Source organism: Lolium rigidum, chromosome 3, assembly GCF_022539505.1.
Source record: "Lolium rigidum isolate FL_2022 chromosome 3, APGP_CSIRO_Lrig_0.1, whole genome shotgun sequence".
In the NCBI taxonomy this organism is placed as follows: Eukaryota; Viridiplantae; Streptophyta; class Magnoliopsida; order Poales; family Poaceae; genus Lolium; species Lolium rigidum.
Genome location: NC_061510.1, coordinates 317309288 through 317333860, shown reverse-complemented (window position 1 = coordinate 317333860; position 24573 = coordinate 317309288). Strand labels below are relative to the sequence as shown.

The following is a 24573-nucleotide window of genomic DNA, read 5'->3' as shown; positions in this document are numbered from 1 at the left end:
ATGCGAGGGCATCATCTTTATGTGTTTGAGAAATACATTCATAATTTCTCATATTTTTGGTATGTCAGCACATGAGTGAAAGTCCTTATTCCAATCAATGTTAAGGAACGCTCCTATTTACTATCTTCATTACAAAATACACAATGGCTTAGTCATGGACACATCATACACATGTCACTCTGACCTTGTTTTTTCATATGATTATTTTTATAAATAATTGATAAAAATAGTTGTGAAAACCAATTTAATTAAAATTTAAAGATGTTGTTATTTTCTCATTGATAGCCATGTATCTAAGAAGATACGGAAGAGTTTGTTCAACTGATTGCCATCAAAATATTGTTAATGCAACTGCAAAGCGTAGTGGTCATGAGTCAGGAAGAGCATAGCGCGGGTGCGTGTGAGTGGTCAAGTGGAGGAAGCTAGAATTGACTTTTATTTGAGTCGAACCAAAATATTATTTGTGTTAAGAGATCTTGGTTAGGTTGCCATAGCGTATTAAATACACAAAAGGTGCTCTCATGTCATGTTTTACCTCTCGGCAGGAAAGAAATACAGATATGCAACACTATTTTCAGTTTTCGAGAATAGCTTCCAAACATCGCTTGAGATAAACCTATTTACAGATTTGTACAAAATTTGTAAAATGCTATAAATTTGAGAAAATCATGTAATAATACCGTGTTAGGTAGGGCGGTAACCGGAAAACCAGGTTTCTAGCGAGATACTGAAAATATTTGTCATGAAAAAACCCCTTCTTAAATAGTCTGTGTTGTAATATGCGAGTACGCAAATAGTTGCATGCAATCATCTCACGTACTACGCAAAATATTGATCGGTATACTCAATTGTATAAGCATATGTATATATTTATTATTTTCAGCGGACATGCATATTTCTAGCTAGCGTGTATTCTTTCCACTTTTCAACTTGCCTCTTTTTTGAATGTAACGAACAAAGCTTGTGTACTTCTTTTTAAGGCCACACATGTCTCTTGGTTTTGACATGGACTTTTGTTGTGGTAGTCGGCCGGAAGACACAAACTATTCCTATCTGTACGGGACTCTTTCTTTGCAAAAGGCAAAGTGTGAAGTTTTAAACCGGCAAATCTTATCCGTAAATTCCTGTCCCGTGAAATACGGCAGTCAGATCAGTTTTTCTTTTCAGGTACCGGTCAGATTTCTTTGAGTATTTGCTTTGTACGCTCATATTTTCCTTACGGGAGTCCACTCATTTTTTAAATTTGCAGGTTCGGATTTCTTCCAAACTTTGCTTTTGCACCGCATATTTTTATTGTTTACTTGTGTGTTAAATACTTATATGTACATATTCATAGTTTATATTTAATTCTGTGTCCCATTAATCAACTACTCCCTCTTTTTCATGAAAGTTGTCTTAATTTTATCTAAATATAAATATTTATAAACAGTATTTAGTGTTTACGTACATCTAAATTTAGACAAACTTAAAAACAAATTTTACTAAAGAGAGAATTACTAATGTATGCAGTTTTTTCAAAGAAACGTTGGAGTCCGATGGAGACACGTCTTGACGCGTTATGATCGATTTCTAATCTTGCGCGGTAGGCCCTTCTTCTAGCCTGGACACATCTATTATTTCTTGTAAAATGCTGGGTGCTGACTTATACAATGTTAAACGTGTTAAACCGGATTGCAATGTTGCATGGCTATTATCTCTCGTGCAATCCCAACAGCATCTTTTAGATTTAACTCTTAAAATAATTTAGGTGAGACATGCATGGGAAACGTGCCCACCTAAGTTTGCATACTCCGTGACAGGTTACACGTGACAAATTTTACGTAACACTTATCGTCTTTAAATCTAAACCGTTAAAAATAAGATCAATGAATTATATATTTTAAGCGTATGTGGATTAACCTTGTGTCTCCGTTAAAACCTCTTATATTGCTTTTAGTATATAATAGATAGATTATTATTTTTCTTCAGAATCAAACTATTTTCTGATTGCTGAGTGGGTTCACTAACTTGCTATGCAGCTGGTCGAGATTGTGCTTTCAGCTATGGTTCTATTTATCCTTAGGAAAGTGCCACCAAAACGTGAAATCACATAGTACCATCCTATCCATTAGAGCAGGCTTGGCTTGTACAGAGATTTTTTTTTACAGAGTTTATATAGCATGGTAAATACAGGAATGATAAAGTAGAAATCAAGGCGCTTGCCCAGGTTTTATGTGAGGAAGCCTTTAGAATTTAAGGTTACTGTTATGTGAAAAAGAAGGAAAGAAAAAATTGCAACATCTCTCTCTACTGGTCTAGAAATTGTAAGTTATCTATGCAATAATAATAGTAATACCTTTGTTCTTCTCTGTGCGTAATCTCTATAGCCCTGTACACGTTTCTTTGTTCTTTGACCGCTGTTCCCTGTTCCACCTTTCTGGTGTGTTAGCTGTATTTTAGGAGTCCATGGATGTTGTGTCAGTATGAATCAAACTCGATCATCAGTTATTCGCTGGAAGAGCTGCTGCATATACCCAGTACCACACCTGCAAAACTGAAAGTTTGAAAGAGAAAAACATACGGACCGTTTGCTCTGCGTCAGTGGAGTGAACCATTATACATGGCCGTTGTGGTGGCAACCAGGCAGCAGTGACTCCCGTGGTCGGGATGGATGCCACCTGCTGTCGTGAAAATGCGGTCTGGCTAAGCCACCATGCACGCGATGACCCTCGCCGTGGAGCCATACTGCGGAAGAGCGGCTGCATATGGAGCAGTGGAGGAGCAGAGGATGGATAGTGTACACCCGCTCCTCCCCAGTGACGAGACGCTCCTGCTGGCCACCAGCCCAGGTTCCCGCCGCCCTCCTCCTCCCTAGCCGACGATCCTGCCTGCGGACAGCCGAGGTTCCCCGCCGCCCCTCCCTCCACGCCCCCCCTCCAACGCCGCGGATCCGCCCCTCTTTCTACCTCGCCTACCGCTGGTGGCTGCGGTAATCGTCGGGCGAAAAGATCACCGAGACAAATCGCAAGAGATGGGACAAATCACCAGGTCAAACTGAGGAGACGACATATTCCATGGCAAGCGAGAGAATGGGTGAGAGCAAGAGAGCGAGTGAGAGAATGAGTGAGACCAAGAGAAGAAGACAAATAAAAAACACACACTGTTATTCGTGCAGTTTCACCGGATGCTTTGGCCGTTTAAAAGGATGCTCTTTTCTTTTCATATACTCCCTTCTATCTATATTACTTGATGCTAAACTAAAATATATCTAGATCAAGTAATATGAATCGGAGTAGAGATTTTGGTCATACATGATTTTGGTTCTGATCATGTACCTATGGTCATGTCCGTTTGTTTTCATTCATTTTCCATCATCAGATCGGAGTGGATGGACGATTATTAAAAATACCAACCATTGTAAAACTTGAACTAAACTTAAGTGACTCTAAACTAAGATATATTCGAAGATAATACCTCATAATTTTCAACAAAGAATGCACTAAACATTAATTAAGTATGTGTTCTTTCACGGGAGTGGTGTTTTGGCACCCGGGAGCATATGCTCCCGGTTTTTAAATTTTATCTTAAATACATTTTTAAAATATTGAAAAGTTCGGACACAAAATTTAATAGGTACATCTCGAAGCTCTACACGTTTACAAATTGGTCTCACGGAAAACTAACATTTTTACTGTCGCGTGTAAAAAAGACAAATTTTGGTGCAAAAAAATTGCAGTGTACGTGACGTTTTTTTATCTTTTTCACACAAGTTATCAAAAATGTTGGTTTTTGGCAAAACTCGATGTACGTACGTAAAATGTCGAAACGTAAGCGCGAAATTTTTTGTTCAAACTTTTTTGCCATTTCAAAATGTTTTTCCGTCGGCAGGAGCATATGCTCCCATGTGCCGAATTGAATTTCTGTTCTTTCACCATTTATTTTATTTGCCTTCAGTTTAGCCGTTTGTTAAGTTATCTTTTCTTTTGCAGGAATATCGTCTTTTCGTGACGCAACTACCTATTAGGTGTTTATTTTCTGTTGGCCATGCCATGTACATGAAAGAACATGTTCTTTCCTTAATGATTGGTCTCTACATATGAAGTACATACCTATGCGTGTTGTTTCTACACTTCCTTTTGTAACGACTAGGTGCTGTGTCTTCTACACTTACCACTTAGTCATAATAGATTTTCATACATGGTTAGTATAGTGATTTTTGAATCATTTACAGGTGTGAACTCGGGAAACACACACCAAAGAAATTCAAGCCTTAAAATAAGTGTTTTCTACTATGTTTGTAATTTTGTGTACTTTACCTAAGTTCATCCTAAGTTTTATCGTTGTTATACAAAGTGTGTATCGACACAAGTTCCACGGATCACACTCCAAGGTGCACCCCTACTGCCTATGTGGATGATGATTTCGGTGTTCCTTCCTTTCTTGCTATAATATATTTTCCTCTTGATTTCATGGTTGTATATAAATGGTTGTTTCGCTTTACTATGGTTCGCTACATTTTGTAAAACCTAAAAAGATTTATTATCATTTACCACCTACACACGAGTCCCAAGGTGCAGCCCCCATGGCCTAAGTACGAGCATCATGCTATTGGAGAAGACTAACTTGTGAGCAAAGTTATATCATATCTTTTTGCATAGTTTCTCCATCCCTCATTCCTCTCTGGCTTGCTATCAAGCTGCCTAGCAGACTCTTTGATGTCTATCTATGTTATCTCATAACCATATCTTTGTACCTACGAGTAATATATTTTCCTACTTGATACTTATAATTTGCAGTGTGTTTAATCCATGATATGTTGTGTTATTTTGCTCCTCTTCATCAACCGGCAATTCTTCCTGCATCGAGGAAATGAAACGGATTATTATTCACTCTTGATTTAATGTTGCTTATCATTGATGTTTATAAATGTATACAAAATAAATATTGACATTAATTTTACGGGGTCGTGCGCCAAGGCGCACATCAAAATCTAGTGTTCATAATTGATGTATGTTTTAATCTATAGATCGCAACTTAGTTACTTTTGGACCGCTGGAGACCTAAGTTGAGGTGGTGATTAATGTTTTCCTCTCCCCCTTTTTTCTCCGTGCATCTTTTTGAAGGCTCTCCCAAGTGAAACATATAATGTAACAGGTAAGTTTCACTAACATGAATCCACCTTACTCAATCTTAGCGACTTTGATGGCGGCTACCAATGCCTATATTCCTATTATAGATTTGAAGTAAATGCATCCATCCGTGAGTTGGTATAAATAAGCTCTCATGAGAAAATTTTGGTGCAACTTAGGTAGACAAAGAAAAACTCGTGCAAAGCACTATGCATCAAGTTGTGCTAACTGGGATATATACCAATGGGTCTGGGAAGCATCAAGAATTCAACTACCACAAATATTTCTGGTGGTGCTAATCGTAACCTATGCAATTTGGTGAATCCATAGTGCAAGCAAACTAAAGTCCATCTGGTATGTACGGGTAATGTATGGGAGGCTACATTTTGATCCCATTGTGCATGAACACAAGGGAAGCAATGAGGTAAATAATAAGCAAATGGAATGAAATTTAGAACCCCTAGTTCTACTGATAAGTCCCGAGTTATAAAATCCAAAAAAAGAAGAGCTGGCAGTACGATGTTTACTCGACGAACACGATTAAGAGCTTAACGAAATTTTATTGAACTTATATCACCTGTTTGGCCGACCTCGGAAGAACTAGGCGGAGCATCTCGATTCTTATACGTGGCGAGCATCTAGCCTGCTAATCGTCTGATAAGCACCTTTTCTTTTGCTAGACACGTACCAATGACAGTGGCAGATTGCCAATGATGAATGATCGAGTTATACGCCGAAACTTTTTTGTGGTCGTATTAGCAGATAGAAGGAGTCAGTGTTCGGACTCAGAATTCTTTAACTCGGAATTGCATTCAATTCTTTACCTTCAGATAGAAGCAGGATGTTCCCGTACCATTACTGTGATTCCGTTATTAGTAGTCTCCACTTGCTAAAGTTCGTATATGATAAGAATCCGGGGGCATATGCTGTGAACTAGCTCCTTCAGGTGTACTGATGTACTACGAGGCAGAGAACCATCCGATTATGTACAAAACATCCTGTCTGATGCGGGCATACTGCATCTCACTTGGTTCGAATATTTTGTGAAAACCGCCCCTTTGGAAGCTTTGGGTTTGTTTGGTCGCCTGTATTGGATTTTCCCGTTTCCGGGTTTTATCCCGCCAGCTGCTGCATGAACAAAAAACGAGTCTAGGTCTGTTTAAGCACTGTGAAGGCGTTATTTTAGCCCACTTTGATTGGTTGGCAACATTTCGGGATTTTACGCTATGCCAATGCGACGCGCCTATTTGGGAGGTTGTGTATGACCCGTTATGGTCACCCTATATTTGGGATTTTGTAAAGGTGTGCTAAAAAAAGTTTATACCTACTTGATGATTCATAAAAATTCTAAAACAAAGGACACGCCCTAGAGGATTACATAAATTAGAAATAAATTGGAAACACAAATAATGCTTGGCAGATCCACATTTTTTATTCAGATTTTGTACGTTAGTGGGATACATCATCAGCTCCTTTTAGAATTTTGTTACATAATTTTTAAACACAAAAATATAATTTCAATTTTTTAATACAATGAGAGCACTAGTGCCCAGATCCAAAATGACTTTTGTTAAAAAAAAAAAGTTTAGGCCTAACTTGATGAATCACGAAAATTCTAAAATAGATGACGCACCCAGTGGAGTACATAAATTGGGAACAACCTGATATACTACAGGCTCGCTTTCATTATATGTAGCAAGACAATGTGAATAACAAGCACATTCCAAGTGTCCCATAAGGATGGTGAGTTGGCATGTATGTTCAGAATTGATGTATGCTTTAATCTATCTATCGCAACTTAGTTACTCTTGGACTGTTAGAGACCTAAGTTGAGGTTGTGATTAATGGTTTTGATCTCTTCTCTTTTTGTCATGCATCTTTTTGAAGGCTAAGTGATAAATACAACGTAACCAATAAATCTTTACTATTATATTCCAGTTGGTCGTACGTCATACAACGCGTTTGGTGAAGAAGATTAGGATCATCCGGACCATACAATATAATCTTATGATCTCCGCTTAACATCCAATCGTGTGATATAATTATAAGGCAAGTCGTCTATCCTTTTCTTTCTCAGCGCACTGTATCAATCATGTATACAATCAAATTAGGAAAGATATATTTCCTTGCCCCTACGAAACATTCTCAGAACCACCTCACGGTACAATTTAGGAAAGATATATCAATCACAGGATGATGCTCCTATCTCTCCATTCCGCAATCAATTATGAAAGATACCTTTACTTCTCTCGAAAAAATAATAATCTCACAACCATCACAAGCCGGTGCTCCCATCCGCCATGGCACCAAGCAGGAACGCTGCTTCCAGTACCCAAGCAGGGACTCCGTCGTCATTGTCTATGTACCCAGGCATCTGCTTCTCCGAAATCAAAGACCGCCGTCCGATCCTGCACTCTGCTCCGCTCATGGAAACCTCCCCCTCATTATTTTTCTCTCCCACCCGATCTGAGCGTGCCGCCGTCGTCTCTGCCACCTACCTCGCGAGCCGGATTGAGCTTCAGTGACTTTCTCAGCCCATAAAGTCACTGACTTTGTGTCACTTACAAGTGGGGCAATGTGGGGCACATATAATGTAGTGCTCCACATTGCCCCACTTGCAAGTGACACAAAGTCAGTGACTTTATGGACTGAGAAAGTCACCGAAGCTCAATCCTCGCGAGCCACCCCAGCTCCTCTCACAGCCGGCCGGCTTGGGACTCTCAGGTAGACGTGCAGGATCTTGCGCGCCTGCCAGTCGGGCGCCATGCCCTCGCCTCGCTAGGGTTTCACACGCCATAGTTCTCGCGGTCGCCTAAGTCGACAGTTCTTCCCCGAGTCCCGCCGCCAAGACCTTAGCGCATGCGCAGGCGGTGCCAGTGACGGCACCGAAGCCGGCGGCGCCGTTAGCCTGTGGCCTCAGGAAACATGCGCCGGCAGATGTGCCGAGGTGATGGCTTCACGCGAAAGGGTAGTGGAACCGCAGCGTATTCCGTGCGTCGCCAAGATCATCATCCAGACAGAAACACCGCCGCCGTACCCCCTTGCACAGCTCGCCCCGTCCCTAAGTTTCCAAGCGGCCGTGATGAGTCGAGATTGTTGTGTTGCTCGTCTTCCAAGCCCTGACTCCCATATACCTGAATCTGCCCGAAGTCCCTCTCTGCGAAGCTCGCGGTACATCCTTCACGCCTAGGCTAACATCTCCCATTCACGGGAAATTCCTCTATGCTCAGAACATCTGCCGACTCTGCTTCTGCTCTAACATCCGCACCATCTCAGGTTTGCTTCTCTTCAGGTTTCTCTGTATTGCAGTGTTGACCCAAGTCCTCCTTTTGTTTCTCTGTATTGCAGTGTGACATATGTTCCTTGCTCGATTTAGAAAATGTTGGTTGCATGATGTATTGAGAGAAACTGTTAGTAAATTATTCACTATTGTTACATAATTCCTCTTTTGATTGTAGTTCATATTTTTAATATTAATCTGTGAGTAGACCCTATATTCTACCATGAAATGGCACCCGTAATCACATGCTATTTTCCCAGGAAAGAAACCATGATTGTGTTTTTTGTGTGAATGGAGGGATTTCTCCTCTGCCCAGTTACAGTAATGCATTTTGGGGTGTAATGTGTTCGATTTTTTATCTGCTTCACCAGCCCATGTGCTTAAGATCATTGGACCATGTAAATATTTCAATAAATACAAAGAAGATAAGAAATGGAGAACTAGCGTTGATAAACATTAGTTGTTCCATCTATTACTTTCTTGGAATTCTCAATTTTTAAGGGTTTTTATTAGATTTCCCATGTTAGATAAATTCAAGAATATAGATGATCACTTAGAGTTAATGACGGCTCAGTCGATGACAATGATCGGCAAGAGTGGCAAGGACATCCGATGGGTAACAAGCGCCGATCGACAATATTATCTCAGGTATTTGCAAATACAAGTAACATTATCTCATTTTTTCTTATTGTTCGCTTCTAGAGATTGCAGTACTAACATTGAACCTTTACTATTAAATTGGCCTCTACTCTGTAGTCTGTACTACTACATAACATGCAATTCTTCTGTTCAAAGGGACTCATCTTCATCTCCTTAATTGCAGCAGTACGGTCAAAACAGCCACTAGGAGGATGACCAAACTAGCGACCAGGACGCCAGGACCTAGCAGGGACGCCGATCAGCACATGATTCTTGGTTACTCACAAAGTGGTGGTAGCAGAGAGCAGAGGAGAGACATGATTTCTTCAGACGCCGATCAGCGCAAGATTCGCAGTTGCTCACAAAGTGGTGGTACCAGAGTGCAGAGGACAGACATGATTTCTTCAGAGCCAGGACATAAAGAAACTTCTTGGTGTAAGTTACTGGTACCCCTGATTACGTTCTGTGGAGACATTCTTCTTCGTTTTACTCTGGGTAATGTTCCTCCCGTGTGCAGTTGATTTCGGCCTAAGCAGCAACATCAGACTAAGCAGCAAAACGTTGGTTCCAGGAATACTACGACGAATCTGAAAACGGTTCGTGTGACCCGTGTCACAATATTTTTCTTTTATAACTGCTACATATATAATCTTGTTGTTTACCTAACTGTATTGTCCCATCCTCACAACAAAGAAGCAGTGCACGATACAAGTAACTGAGCTGGGTGACAAATTGATCTAAACTAAGAATAACATTAGAAGTAGGGTAACTGTTGGTGCTGATTCTTTAGTGATTTTTTCCTTCTTCGGATGAACTGCTGCCATATCTAGCTGGTCCAAAGGAAGCAACTGAACTTAGTTGCTTCCACCAAAACCAAAATTTTAAACCGTAATAATTGATACAAACACTTTTGAATGCTCTTGTATTTGCGGTTTCCAGTATTTGATGTATTTTAAGGGAGACTGATACATGATTAATTTGTATTCATACGATGACACTCATCCATGGAGACTTAAGTGTATTCCATAATTTACTTTCTATAGTTCAGTTGGCTATGGCCAAGAATTGTTGCTTTATTATGTGGCTTTTTGCGCAATCTAGCGACAAGCTCCACGACATGAATTGAATTTGCTCGTCTTGTCTAGGGAAGAGTTCAGAGTTTTGGGTGTGTTAATAAAATTGATAATGCATGGTGAAACACTCTTTTATTTGCAGTGTATTTATCTTGGTTGTGACTAATATCTTTGATAAGAGGCGAAGTAGCTCAAAGCTATATTAATGTTGGGTACCCATATTCCAATAGCTGAACCACCGTATAGATTTATGTTTTGGCCACTGCCTTCGAAGTAATTGGAAGTTTCATTGTCAATTGTTCTCTTATCAACTACCTGATGTATAATGATATTTCCGAAAAATATTTATTTTTCCATCGTGTTATCCCGTAGTATTACAACTGAATTCTTGTACCACTGCAAGTGACACTATGGGCCTGCCTCCTCTCTTTTCCTTAGAATAGGATGCATCTTTGTTTATTTAATTCTATCTCTTTATTATGCGAATGTCCTACAGGGCAAGCTCTTGATAGGCAGGACACACATGAGCACAACCGTCTCCTTGATACCAAAAGAGTGTCTATGCAACATACAAATCTTGGATGGACCTATGAGTTCTGCTTAGCTACAAAGTAAGTTCTCACCTTCTCCATGTTTTTTTATCTGAGAAGATAAACATGCTTCAAAGGGATTATTCTCTTTAGGCTACAATAACTTCAGTGTGGATCTGACATTTCACTATTTTTGTTTTATCATTTGCAAATGTGAATTATTGAGTCACTGATTCTTTTAGGCATTTTAGAAGCTGATAAAGAAAGTAATAGATGGAAGAGACAAGACAGGTGGAACAACATAGCATGAACTAACAGGTTATTGATTTGCTTGTTTTTCTGCAATTCCATCAAAGTATTATGTCCAAATGCTTTCCATATCACTGACTTAATAAGTGCCTTTCTTAGCAAACGTAAAGGAACATTTGGAACATATCGGGTCACATCCTTACTACTATTTGCTGGCACAGCAGCGGGAGCACGAAGTCTTTCTTCTACTGGAATGTTAGTTTACTGGACATACCTTTTGAATTTGTTTAGCCAATGTTTAGCTTTATTTTGCATCGCTCTAGCATTAATTGGGGGTATAGTTAATTTATTATGCAGAGGCATGTATAGTTTCGTGTCTACATGCAAGTAATGTTAGTATATGCATTTAATCTTATGGTGATGGGAATAAATAAAAAATAAGCTCTACTTCATTGGATATGTAACATACTATGTATTTCATAGGTGTCACTCACCAATAGTTGCCTAGGCAAGAATTATTGCATATTATGTAGCCTTTACACAATGTGGCAAGAAGTTACTACTGCCATAGGCCAATCACGTGATGTTCGTATTTTAATCATTTTTAATTTGTTTGCATGTGTTGTTCCCCCTTAGCAACATATACTGGTATTTACAGAGGGAGAAAATATTTGGTACACAACGACCATAGAATATGAAGATAGGATATTGCCTTATTTTTGCACAATGATGGTTGAAAAGGACCAAAGGTCACACAGAGAAACATAAGAGGCCGCTGCGTGGTGGTCGTTGGTGAGAGAAAAGCACAAGGAAGAAGTCACATTCGTCAAAACATAGTTGAAAATTTGAATAGTGATAATTCATCTGTGTTTGGAGCGGGGTTCAGCTTCTCGCATACTAAATTTGTCCTTGTCATCCAGCCAGTGATCTAGCAGCGAATGAGCACGACATGCCTGAGTATACTTTAAACTAGAACTCACGAAATGTTTCGTTGAATTTTTTATAAATTATCTTTTGCATGAAGTTAAATATAAATCATATAAAATGCATTTGGTTTTCTAAATGTAATTTGGCTTGCTTGCTTTCTTAAGCAGCCGTAGCAACGCACGGGCATTCAACTAGTTTCACTAACATGAATCCGCTTTACTCAATATTAGCGGCTTTGATGGACGCCACCAATGCCTATCTTCCTATTAAAGGCGCGTGTAAATGCACCCATCGGTGAGATGATATACATAAGCTTCTGTGAGAACACTTTTGTGCAACTTAGGTAGATAAATAAAATCGTGCAAACCACTATGCATCAACTTGTGCCGACTGGGGTATACCAATGGGCTTGGGAAGCATCGAGAATTCCACTCCCAAGGGCCATGCATGAAGTCGTAATCTTAACACATGCAATTTGGTGAATCCATAGTGCAAGCAAACTAGGGTCTAGCCATTGGGTACGGTGAATGTCGAAGCAGGTACGAGATGTAACTCTTGTGCCAGGACACAAGGGAGCAATGAGGTAGAATGTAAGAAAATGACGTGATTATCAGAAGTCCCTTGCTCTACCGGCAAGTTCCTAGCTGCAAAATCCCAAAACAGAGCTAGGAATATGATGCATACTTCACGAACATGATCGAGAAAGAGCTCAACGAATTTTGCTTGAACTTATGTCTCTGGTTTGGCCGACCTTGAAATAGCTAGGTGGAGCTTCTCCATGCTTATACATGGCGAGCAATCTAGCCTGCTAATTGTCTGATGAGTACCTTTGTTTTTCATAGACATGTAGCAATAAGGATGACAATGGAGCGGGTTTGGATGGATATAAAACAAGATCCATGCCCAAATCCATCAGCCTCCTTCCACTAGTAGAAAAAAGACCTTCCATCCCAACCCATTAGTCCCCAAATAGTTTGACCCGGGACTAATGAGGTCTTTAGTCCCAGTTCTGGTGAACCGAGATTAATGCTCGGGCAACCGGGACTAAAGGGCTACGGTGGGCTGCGGCCAGGACAGGAAGCTTTAGTCCCGGTTGGGGACACCAACCGGAATTAAAGGGTACCCTTTAGTCCTGGTTCGTGTCCCCAACCGGGACTAAAGGTTTTTCCAGGTTTTTTACTCCCCACGCACCCTTCACCCCCTCCCCCCCTCCCGTGGATCGCCTTTTTTGACACAGTAAAATAGAAAAAAAAATGATAGAAAATTCAAAAAATAAAATGTTTTCAGATTCCTGTATGTTACGGAATCTACTATTAGGGAAAATTAAGAAATTCGAATTTTGATTTTTTTGCAAATTTTTTTGAAAAATGGTAAAACCGCATTAACTTTTGCATTCGACGTCGGAAAAAACGTATAATATATCAAAATCATCGTGGTAAAAATTTACATCCGAATTCACCCGGGTTTACCCGGTTAGCCAATTTTTAGATTCTCAAAATTTCAAATGAAAATATGAAAACAGGAAGATTTTAGTTTTCGCTATAAATTCCGGATTATATATATATTTTTTATTTTTTAAAAAATTAAAATTAATAATTGTATCATGTATAAAGATTACTATTACTTTTACCCTTTTAGATTTTCAAATTTTTAGGTTTGGCAAAAAAAATTTAAATTTTTTTTAAAAAAATTAAAAAGTAAAAAAATAATACAAATTAAAAAGTTAATGTTTATTTATTTATTCAAGATTATTATTACATCATTACTTTTTTTATTAAAAGAATTTTTTGAAATTCAAACAATAAAGAAATGTGACATCGACCAACATATGTTAATAGGATTGATATGATACTACTATCACATACATGCGCGCGAAGCACTTGGATGCGGGACGGGATGGAACTCAGAAGTTAAGCGTGCTAGTGCTAGAGTAGTGGGAGGATGGGTGACCGAGCGGGAAGTTTGACTAGAGATAAGTGTAGTTAGAGATAGAAACTAAACTATGCAAATAACTGAAATGATAGAAATTCTGAAAAAATAGGAAAAAAATGGATAGAATTTTTAGAAAAATACATTTTCGCCCCGACGCACGGAACGAACGCGGATGGACCTTTAGTCCCGGTTCGTAAGCAACCGGGACTAAAGGGGGGGGCCTTTAGTCGCGCATATTTAGTCCCGGTTGCGCAACCGGAATTAATGCCCTTTGCGAACCGGGACTAAAGCCCCTTTTCCTACCAGTGTTCTGTCCCGTCCATGAAAGTATCCATGGGCATGGATGTTGCTCCAAATCCAAATCCACTGGATGTACATGTGTTTACACAGTACGTGTTAATATAACATATTTGAGCATAACACCAACATTTTAGCAGCATTTCAACAATATTTTCGTAGCATTTTCAACAATAATTATGTAGGCAATGAATATGACGAGGAGGAAGGACGACGGGATGAGAGCAAGCCCACTCCTACTAGTGCGTCTCCTTGGCGGAGGAGAGCCGGACTGCCGGAGATGTGGAAGGGAGGGCTGCCGGCCAAGCACTCCCGCACATCGTGCGAGGGAGTCATAGGGGGGCTATGAAAAAAGTGGTAATCGGTGGTTACGTGTTAGACTCACTGAGTTTGGCCTCAAGGTAGGGGTAGCTAGGCCTAGGTGAAATCACATGTCTCACCGACATATGGGACCACATGTCAGCCGGATATCTATTGGATATCCATGGGGCAAAACCTCTACCCTGCCCGCTCCCATGAGTTATCGGATATCCGTCTCATGAAATCCGTGGGCATAATCAGCCCTCCGGACCTGTGCCCATTGGAACGGATACCCAGATATGTGGATAAAATTGTCATCGATCCTTAAGCAATGGCAGTGGCATATTGGCAATGATGAATGATCGAGTTATACTTCGGAGCTTTTTTTGTTCATATTAGCAGATAGAAGTAGTCATTGTTCGGACTAAGAGTTCATTACCTCCGAAATTCAGTTCAATTCTTTACCTAGAGACAGAAGCAAGATGTTCCCGTAGGCGTAGCATTACTGAATTTTCATTACTAGCACTAGTATTCGACTTGCTAAACTCTGTATATAGTAAGAATCCACGTCCATTTACAGAAGAAAGAAAAAAACGAGCTCCACATCTACTCTCAGAGCATGTTTGATCCAAAGAATTTGTATAAAAAACTAGTAGAATTAAATCATAGAGAATTTTTTTCTATTATGGTTGTTTGATTTGTAGGATTGTTTTCCATACGGTTTTTTCCTAAGAATTCCTTTACACTAGATTTTATAAGAAATCGAACATCCACCCATGTCTCTTTTAAAAAATCCTTTGTTTTTTCCAGGGACGGACCGAGACGAAAATCTAACTGGAGGCATATTTTCATAATTTTGCTAAAGTTGAACTATTTTCTTTCAAAATTTGAATAAGTACTTGGGTCCACCCCTATTTTTTTCTTATGGAGAAATCAAATAAAGTTTGAGTTATATGAATTTCTGTAGGATCGGAGTGAGCATGACATTGCAATCCCACACTAGATGTTGGTAGTCTTTGGCAACTAAATTATTTTACCAAAATGTACTATATTATGAAACAGAGGTAGTACTAATCATTGTAATCACAAGACACTAAATAACTATACAACTCCCAGCGAGGAGTATTGGCTTGCGTATCTTCTAAAATTTGTTGTCATTCCCGTTTGAAGCATACATTCATCACGTGTGAGCAGTGCCATGTTCTTTCTGACCGTAAAAGAAATTCATCGATGGTAGTAAAACGCCAAGCTGGTGGCACGCCATGAGATGCAAGCAAAGGAAATGCAAGTTTATCTTCACGTTTCAATCATACACAAATCTGCAAAATATTGCATCTTTTGATCTGCATATGATTGTACTCCCAAAGATGCAACAGTGCAAGCAGAGGCTGGTGCTTTGCAAAAGTAGGATTCACGAGAAACTTCCTGATACTCTGCACTTAGTAAAGCAGAGCTCAAGCATAGAGATCATACGTTTTATGTATGAAACATCCAACATACTCCCTCCGTCCACAAATAAGTGCACATCTAGCCTTCTAAGAAATCCATAAATAAGTGTACATCTAGACTTCTTGGTATATTTTTTACGTTTAGACCCCTAGTACATGTCTTGATTTTAGCCTCATTAATCATTTTTGGTTTATCAATGTTGTTTTATTGGTTACTAATATGCACAACATTTATTAGCGCCTAAATCAAAGCATTTTTTTTGATTAATGAGCAGATTTATTGAAGGAATGAGGATTTTTTTACATAAAGCTTAAGATCTCTTGGAAACCGCGCGCGTCCACTTATTTATGAACGCAGGGAGTATGGGCCAACTGCGACTTCATTTCCTTAACTTACTAACTTAATATGTGCGTGCATTGTGTAGTACTCCAAAAGTCCATGCTTAGCTAGCAGGCCATCTTTGGGCTGGGTGTTCTTGCATTCGGGAGCATATACGCCCGGGGTTTTAAATGAATTTAAGCCTAGTATAAAATGTAAAAAAATCAATAAAAAAAGTCGTGCATATATCTTGATGTTTTATGGGTTCACAAAGTCGGTTCACAAAAAATCAGCATTTTTTGCGCTATGCGTAAAAAGATAAAATTTGGTGTTAAAAATAAGCTCCCCACAAGACATTTTTCTTTTCTTTTATACATAGCACACAAAATATGTCGGTATTTTGCCAAATTTAGCATGACATATACGCGAGAAATTTGTATTCAGATTTTCTTTGATATTTTAAAATATTTTTGTTTCTAGTGGCAGGAACATATACAGGCAAGATTGCCATTTTGGACCCAGCCCCCAAAGACGCAACACTCCCCGCCGCCCGAGTGAAGGGAAATCATCGCCGCCGCCGGCCGCCGGCCGCCATGAGACTGGACTTCATGTACTCTTGCCTGCCGGCCTCCCCGATCTCCGCCGCCGCCTTCCTCTCCGCCGCCATCTCCGACGAAGACGGCGTTGAGGACCGCATCAGCGCCCTCCCCAACGGCCTCCTGCGCGACGTCGTCTCCCGCCTCCCCGTCAAGGACGCTGCCCGCACCAACGCGCTCTGCCGGCGCTGGCGCGGCCTTTGGCGCGCCATCCCACTCGTCCTCGATGACGCCCACCTCCTCACGGAAGGGCCCGGCGTCGACTGGCGCGCCCCCGCCGCCGCGGCGGTCTCCCGCGTCCTCGCTTCCTACCCGGGCCCCTTCCGCTGCGTCCGCCTCCTCAGCAACCTCATCGACGAGTCCAACAAGGAATGCCTCGCGGAGTGGCTCCGCCTCCTCGCCGACAAGGGCGTGGAGGACCTGACCCTCGTCAACCGCCCCTGGGGCTTCGGCGTGCCGGCGCGGCTTCCCCCGTCCCTCCTCTCCTGCGGCGCCTCGCTCCGCCGCCTCTACCTCGGCGTCTGGTTCTTCCCCTTCACCACCGGCCTCCCCCGCAGCCCCGACGTTTTCCCTCACCTCCGGGAGCTCGGCATCTGTCACGGCATCATGCAGGAGTCCGACCTGGAGTACCTGCTCGCTTGCAGCCCCAGGCTGGAGAGCTTTGCGCTCATCACCAACTACTGCTTGCCCGACCGCGTCCGCATCGGCAGCCACAGCCTCCGTTGCGTGCTGCTCTGGCATTCCATGGCGGACGAGGTCGCCGCCATTGCCGCCCCGCGCCTGCAGCGCCTCATCGTCTACTGCACGCACCCCACTGAGGCTGGAAGGGCCTTCAAGGTCAAGATAGGCTATGCTCCTCAGCTCGCCGTGCTCGGCTACTTGGACACCACCCACGTGCTTGAGATTGACAACACCATCATCAAGGTCCAATTTTTTTTCTCTCATATTAGTTTCTCAGTGACTGGCTAGACAAATCTTTTGAATGCTTGCCCTTTAAAAGAAAAATCTTTGAGTGCTGGGTTGGTTCGCATTGAATTAAACTATCAATTTGGTCGTTGCTGCGACGATTTGCAGGCTGGGGTGACAAAAGTTAGCCCAGATGCAGTGGTTCCAAGCATCAAGGTGTTAGCTCTGAAGGTGCGCTTCAGAATCGCGGAGGAAGTGAGAACTTTGCTGAGTTTCTTGAGATGCTTCCCTGAAGTAGAGACCTTACACGTTATGGCTGTGAGCATCATCGCAATCGCTGCATTTTCTATTGCTTGCAATCCATCTTTCGCTGAATTGTGCCCTTTGATTTCCTTTTTCAGTCCGACAATCACACTGACCACTATGATGACCCGGGTGAAGTCAAGGCCAGGGACAAGCTCAATTCCACGTTCTGGCAGGGGGTTGGTCCGATCAAATGCGTGCAGTCACGTGTCAAGAAGGTGGTGTTTGATCAGTTCTGCGGGGGCACAAACCAGGTTGGGTTTCTGAAGATGGTTCTTGGGAGAGCGGTGTTTCTGCAGAAGGTGATAGTCCTGCTCGCTGACCTGGATCCTATCACGGTGAGTGAGGCCACGCGCAAACTGAACCCGTTGGCTTCCAAGAGGATGTGGGCCAATAAGACCTTGCGTAAAATTTCCTTGGAGGTTCGTGGGCCCACATCAGGTCCTATTTGGGGGTACAACCAAGCATCTGATCTTTCTATCAGCGACCCATTTATTTCTTAAGGCGCTGATAGAGTGTTCGTTAGCAGCTAGAGCATCATTGTTTTAGAGCATTGCCGTTTGAACAAGTCATTTCTTGTGAAACGAAGTGATGTAGCACTAGTCTGTAGCTTTTTTTGTTTAGTGTTGGAGATTTGGAGTTCAGCAACAGAAGGTTGTGCGAAAGACTTCTTATGACTTCACTATGTAGTTACCTGTGTCGGCATGCAATGTGATTTACCTAGCTTTTACTTGCTCATGTTGTTATCTGAATGGTAACTATTATTTCTGCATTAAGTGTGATCTCCATGGCCTGTGGCTGTGGCTTAAGAGCATCTCCAACAGACGCTGTAAAATCTCGCGCGCTATACCGATGATTGGGCGCGCTGTATACCGCTCGCGCGCGGCATAGCGAATTTGCCCCCGGCGGAGGCTGTATTTTGCAGAGCGCGTTGGTGTGCGAAAAACGCACCTCCGCCAGAGGCGCTATTTTGCAGCGCGCGCGTCACAAACTGCTAATCCGATCGTTTATTTTTGAAAATTCATCAAACAAACTATGTAAATATGATCGAAAATACGAATATATTTTAAAAGTGCGCGATACAATACGAAATTTTAACGAAAATACTAAAATAAACTACTCCTCGCCGTCGTCGGACTCCCAGTCGAAGTCGGAGCTGCTCAGTGTCGTGTCCGACACCAGCGTCGACGTCGTTGTGTACTGGAACTCGGAGGAGGACGAAAGGACGACGGTCGACGGCCCTGCGGCGTTCTGCCTTTCCTCCTTCCTCCTCGCCGCCGCGTCGGCCCTCGCCTTCTTCCTCGCCGCGGACTCGGCGCGGCGCTTCTCGCGACTCGCCTTCTTCATCGCCGCCATCGCCGCCTTGTCCCCCTCCTTCTCCGCGTAGAAGGCCTCCGTGGCGGCGACGTCCTCCGGGAAAGCGCGCCCACTCATCCTGCTCCGCCACGCGCAGGCGCTGCTCGAGGTCGCGGGCGCGGCGCCGCTGCTCGTTCGTGATGAGCGGCGATGGCGGCGCGAGCATCTCCGCCTGCTCGCGCGTCCAAACGTCATCGAAATTCATCTGCCGGCGGGGGCGGCCGAGGCGCCACGTGACGGCGTCGTAGGCTCGCGCCGCCTCATGCGCGGTGTCGTAGGTGCCGAGCCGGATCCGCTCCTCGCCGGAGCGAATCTCGGCGTCGAAGCGGCCGCTCGGCAGCGCGCGGACACCGCGGTAGCCGGAGGATGAGCGGCGGCGCGGCGGCATCTTCGCGTCGAGGAGGAACGGCCGGAGGCGGAGCGGCGCGGGAGGGAGAGCAGCGGGGAGAGAGAGGGCGCGGGAGGAAGACGCGTGGGAGGAGTGGCAGCTTGGCCGCTCGCGCGTGTCCTCTTTATGGCGCGCGCGGTAACGCACGCGGCAGATTTCCCGCGCGGGATAGCGCGAAAGCGCGCGGGCGGTAAAACTTTTAGCGCGCGCGCCGTTTTCCCGCGTCCGCTGGAGCAGCGCGGCAGCGACCGCGCGCGGCAAAACGGCGGTTTTTTTTTTTGCCGCGCGGGGGTTTTAGCGCGTCTGTTGGAGATGCTCTAATGTTGGTATCTGCACCCAATGTGGTTTTCGTGGTCTGACTCTGTTGATCTTAAAGTTAGGTAACGTTTATGCTTAGTTTTACTGCTTAATTAATGTGCATTTGTGTGGTATGTTCTGGAACAACTGATGTTACATCAATATTGTTCTTGATGATAAACGCTTCGTTCTGTAAATGTATCATCAAATAAGTATAGTAATAAATAAGAAATGGTAATTGAGAAGTAAAAATTGACTTGCTTTAGTTTTGTAGCTTGGTATGTAGTAGAAGTTGCACTTCTTTTGTTTACATACCTGTTTAAGGATGCAAAAAATCAGTATATTTTAATATTTTTTACTAAGTAATTTTACATTTAATTACATTTACTTTGTAGGTTCTGGTTTTACCGTGAGGGAACTGTTGATATTTCTATTTTGGGCTAAATCTTCTGCTATGATCTTTTCTGCATGAGGCCGTGAGATTGGCCATCATTCATGCTGTACACCAATATTAATCTTTCATGTTATATGACAAATTTGGTGTCGTCATGATTAAAGTATAATCATGTGTGAGAACTAATTAATTACTTATTAAGAACTGCTAGCATTTCATTGTTCTTTTCACCAATTTTGTGTCATCTTCTTCGGGACCTGATTCTGTAGAAATATCGTCTTGTGGGAAACTGAAATTTTATAGAACTTTATAGCATTGTTCCTGAATGTAAAATATTTTTGCAGGAAGCATGTAAATAGTGAATATTACCTCTCTAAATATTGTAATGTCTGTTACAGCTTTGTTCTCAAGTTTTTCTTCAGCAGGACTGTGATCTAGTGAGTTTTCACCTCTTTGCTTTATCATTGTTGTTTCCCTTGGTTACTGGAAATGGCATCTTTATAGTATAATTCTTCTTTAAGGTTCTAGCATTTGGTTTGCCTTGTGCAATCTGGAAAGTTCTTGTTTAGTTCAGTACTTCATTCAATGTTGCTGGATTTTCTCCAATATCTACCTTCATCCCGGCCAATAGGTATGTGCTGCTGATTCTCCAACTATTTCATCTCCTGTTGGAGAAAATGCTATGGCCGGCAGTTGCCTGTACATGCAATAGTTAATGTCTAAAGGGAAATTGTATAGTAAAGTTTTAGATTATAATTTACTTATATCTCTATTGTATTTGTTGAGCTATTGCACAATGGATAAAAAAGAATTTCCTGTCTTAGTAGATGTTAACGCATTTTCAACAGCCTGGATACCACTATCTATTTGACTTCCAACAATTTTTGCTTGCGAGTGTAATGCATGTTATCCTTTATTTTTGCATGAAGTTAGTCAGGAAAACATCTCCAAAAAAGTATGGTTGAGGGCAATGTTTTCTTACCTGTTTTGGTGTATCCAAAATGGCAAGTAGTTGTTCAACAGTTTTATTCAGTTCTTCACATGGAAAATTACCGAAATCCCGTCCCTTCTTGGGCAACCCTGAAAGTATGTTCTTGTACAGACTGAAACAAGACAAACTACTTGCGTGACCCACTTAAGATCTCTTTCTTTAGTTTTCTGCTTTATTCCTTTCTTAGAAAAAAGTAGCTTCCTGTATTAGCAGCACTAGCATCTTTTCATAACGATAACTTCTTTTCAGAGAACTTTCTTGATTTTGAGAAGCTGAGGCATTGCCGGTTGGGGGGACAATTGATCGAAACGAATAACAACTAGTCACGATTAGGGACAAAGCTTAGCTAGTATACGTAATGTGTTCAAGGCGCATTTCCTCCAACAACTAGACTAAAGAAAATAAGGGCAGAAGGATTTACTTAAACGTTGTTGCATGAGCGGCTTCTGAATGAGTGGTTGATGATTCATTTTCTGATTATTACCCGCTAGCTACTGAAGCAACAGTGTGACGTCGGCCCACTGGAACGAGGTACCTAAAAATAAATTGCAGGTTATATATTTTCTATTTTTTGTGAATCTGGAATAGTGATTACCTTGCTTAAACTGCTCTGCTTCTGGGAATTCTGGATTGATGAACATTTTTGTTACAGACGTGGTAGTTAGTTGGCACTCATCAGTATGTGTAATTGACATGGTGGATTGCCGATTTACTTACTTTTATATGTATACAGATTTTAGAGAATATAACATATGCCACCTCATCTGCTACTTAACTTTATCACTTCTGATTCGTCAAAAGTTGTAGCAAACTCTTTCCACACAATTTTGGTCTCCACTCTTTCGCTATATCCAAATGTTTATCAAACATATGATCAATGAATCTCTGGACATACATATTGTGTGATTTGTGTCAAGGGTACCCACCATTCATCTTTTATTCCTATTACACGGGTGGGTTGTCCTTTATTGGTTGTTTTGAGTTGAGTGATCGAACAAATGGTTTCCACAAATCTGCAAGGAAAAAAGCATGATGTCAATTTAGACATATTTTCTAGATCTTATTTTGTTATATATATAGTGAAAAATAATATTTTTGTATCAACTGTGCTTTTATGTTTGAAATGTCATCAAAAGTCAGCAAAATCAAACTTGTGGTGTGGACCAGCAGATTCCATTTCTCGGACTTTGGCATTGACTGAGTTGATATCATATTTCATATTTGTGTGTTCTGTAAGTGTCTATTAGTTTGGTGGGTAACACATGGGACAAGAGAAACCACTTCACAGGAGGAGATGGAAGAAAATTGTAACTGTCTTTCTTGAGTTCGTAGGCACCCCAAATACAAGAAATTGTGACATCAATTTGGCAGTGCTAGACCTACCAACCATTAAATTGGAAGGTTTAGAGGCAGAATTCACATAGTAAGAGATTTGGAATACAATCAAAGAACTACCAGCAGACAAAGCCCCAGGTGTAGATGACTTCTCTGGCCAGATTTTACCAATCTTGTTGGGAGATATCAAGATGATATTATGGCAGCAATCTGGCAATTCACTAAGGAACATGGTGGATATTTTTATCTGCTCAATCAATCTTATATCACACTTTGGCGTAAGAAAGAACGAGCAGTGGACATTGCAGACTTTCGTCCTATCAGTCTAGTGCATGGAGTGGCAAAAATCTTCTCAAAAGCGTTGGCTTGCAGGCTTGCACCATACATTGATCTCTTGATCGCAGTGAACCAAAGTGCACTCATTAGAGGGCGTTCTATGCATGACAAATTGATTCTTGTAAGTTGGCATGGTAAGATGCTACGGCATGGGACTTATCGCTACTGTTATTTCTGCAAATAATGAACGTTCTGAATGCACTGGTCATAAAGCAGAGGGAAGGTTTTCATTTTTCAGAGCCTTCAGAGTTGGGGAGTGAAGCACAGGCTATACGACGCAACAATATTTGTCAGGCCACTATCCTCTGAACTGGAAGCAGCTAAATCACTGTTGGATCTTTTGGAGAAGTGCTGGTCTGGTCTGTAATATGAGTAAATGTGTGATTGCTACAGTTTTCTGCGCTAACATTGACCTTACAGAAGCAACGGCACCATTTAATGTCAGTTGGGAAGCTTTCCTTATATTCGATTGACACTGTCTTTGAAGGCGCTTACAAAAAATGGATCTGCAGTTATTGATTGAAAAGATTGCAAGAAAACTTACAACATGGCGCACCCTAACAGGCATTGCTTAGTTGCCTGGGAACAAGTGTGCAAACCACAAAAGTTTGGAGGGCCTGGTATTCACAATCTCAGTTATCTAAGTGGTGCTTTAAAAATGAGGTGGAGATGGGCTGAGAGAGAAGGATCTGCTAGGGCATAGCATGGTTTGGGTTTCTCAATTAACAATTGTTCCAGACAGCATGCAAGTGCATTTTGGGCAGAAGAAACATATGGAGTGATGGAAGAAGCCCAGCACAAAATGCTCCGACACTAGTAAAATTTGTAGGAGGGCGTGGAACGAAAAAACGAACTGTCACTGAACCTTTGCTGAGACAATTAGTGGTTTGCAGATATTAAAGGAGCTCCAAGTGTGCTAGCCATAACTGAATTTGTTGATCTGTGGACTGTGATTCAGGCTCAACCTCCCATATCTGCAATAGATGACACCTTTGTGTGGCGCCTGACTGCTAATGGATGGTAGTCTGCTTCTTCAGCATACAATGTTTTTCTCTCTGGAACTATGGAAGCGGACTATGCAAAGAATCTTTGGAAAAATTGCGCTCCTCTCAAGGAAAAACTTTTCATCTGGCTAGCTCTAAGAAATAAATGTTGGTCAACAGATAGGCTGTAGCGAAGATGGTTCGACCATTTGCCTAAGTTCACTTTCTAAGACCAAGTCCTAGAAACAATGAATCACCTAATTACCCAATGTCCATTCTCTCGAGAATTCCGGTTCTGGTTCTGGTTCTGTTAGAATAGAGGAGTGACTGGCATGGTCCCAAATCCTCAGCGAACTGCCAAGGATTGGTGGTTGTCGCAAAGGATGCGAGCCTCGGGGGATAGTGGCAAAGAGCTAGCTGTAATAGCTATTGTGGAGATGCGAAAGTTGTGGTTAGAAATAAATGCTAGTACTTCCTATATAGAGTACAACGCTCCTGCAAGCAGTGCACTCAGTAATTGACGAATTAACGATGTGGGAAAAAGCAAAAATGAAAGTAGGGCGATGAGTAATCTTATGGCTAGTGG

General features: G+C 41.9%; 1 protein-coding gene across 1 annotated transcript; it reads left to right on the top strand.

Annotated features, from left to right (window-relative positions):
• The first annotated feature begins 16695 nt into the window (after positions 1-16695).
• On the top strand, positions 16696-24028 carry LOC124696909 (FBD-associated F-box protein At5g60610-like). The gene is made up of 5 exons (XM_047229568.1): positions 16696-17622; positions 17773-17922; positions 18006-18329; positions 23243-23363; positions 23898-24028. Exons 1-5 carry the CDS (start codon positions 16696-16698, stop codon positions 24026-24028), a joined length of 1653 nt encoding a protein of 550 aa, XP_047085524.1.
• The last annotated feature ends 545 nt before the right edge of the window (positions 24029-24573 follow it).

Coding starts and splice junctions, on each gene's coding strand:
- LOC124696909 (XM_047229568.1), top strand. CDS start 16,696: ATGAGACTGGACTTCATGTACTCTTGCCTGCCGGCCTCCCCGATCTCC. Junction 17,623..17,772: donor TTGACAACACCATCATCAAG/GTCCAATTTTTT, acceptor GACGATTTGCAG/GCTGGGGTGACAAAAGTTAG. Junction 17,923..18,005: donor AGACCTTACACGTTATGGCT/GTGAGCATCATC, acceptor TTCCTTTTTCAG/TCCGACAATCACACTGACCA.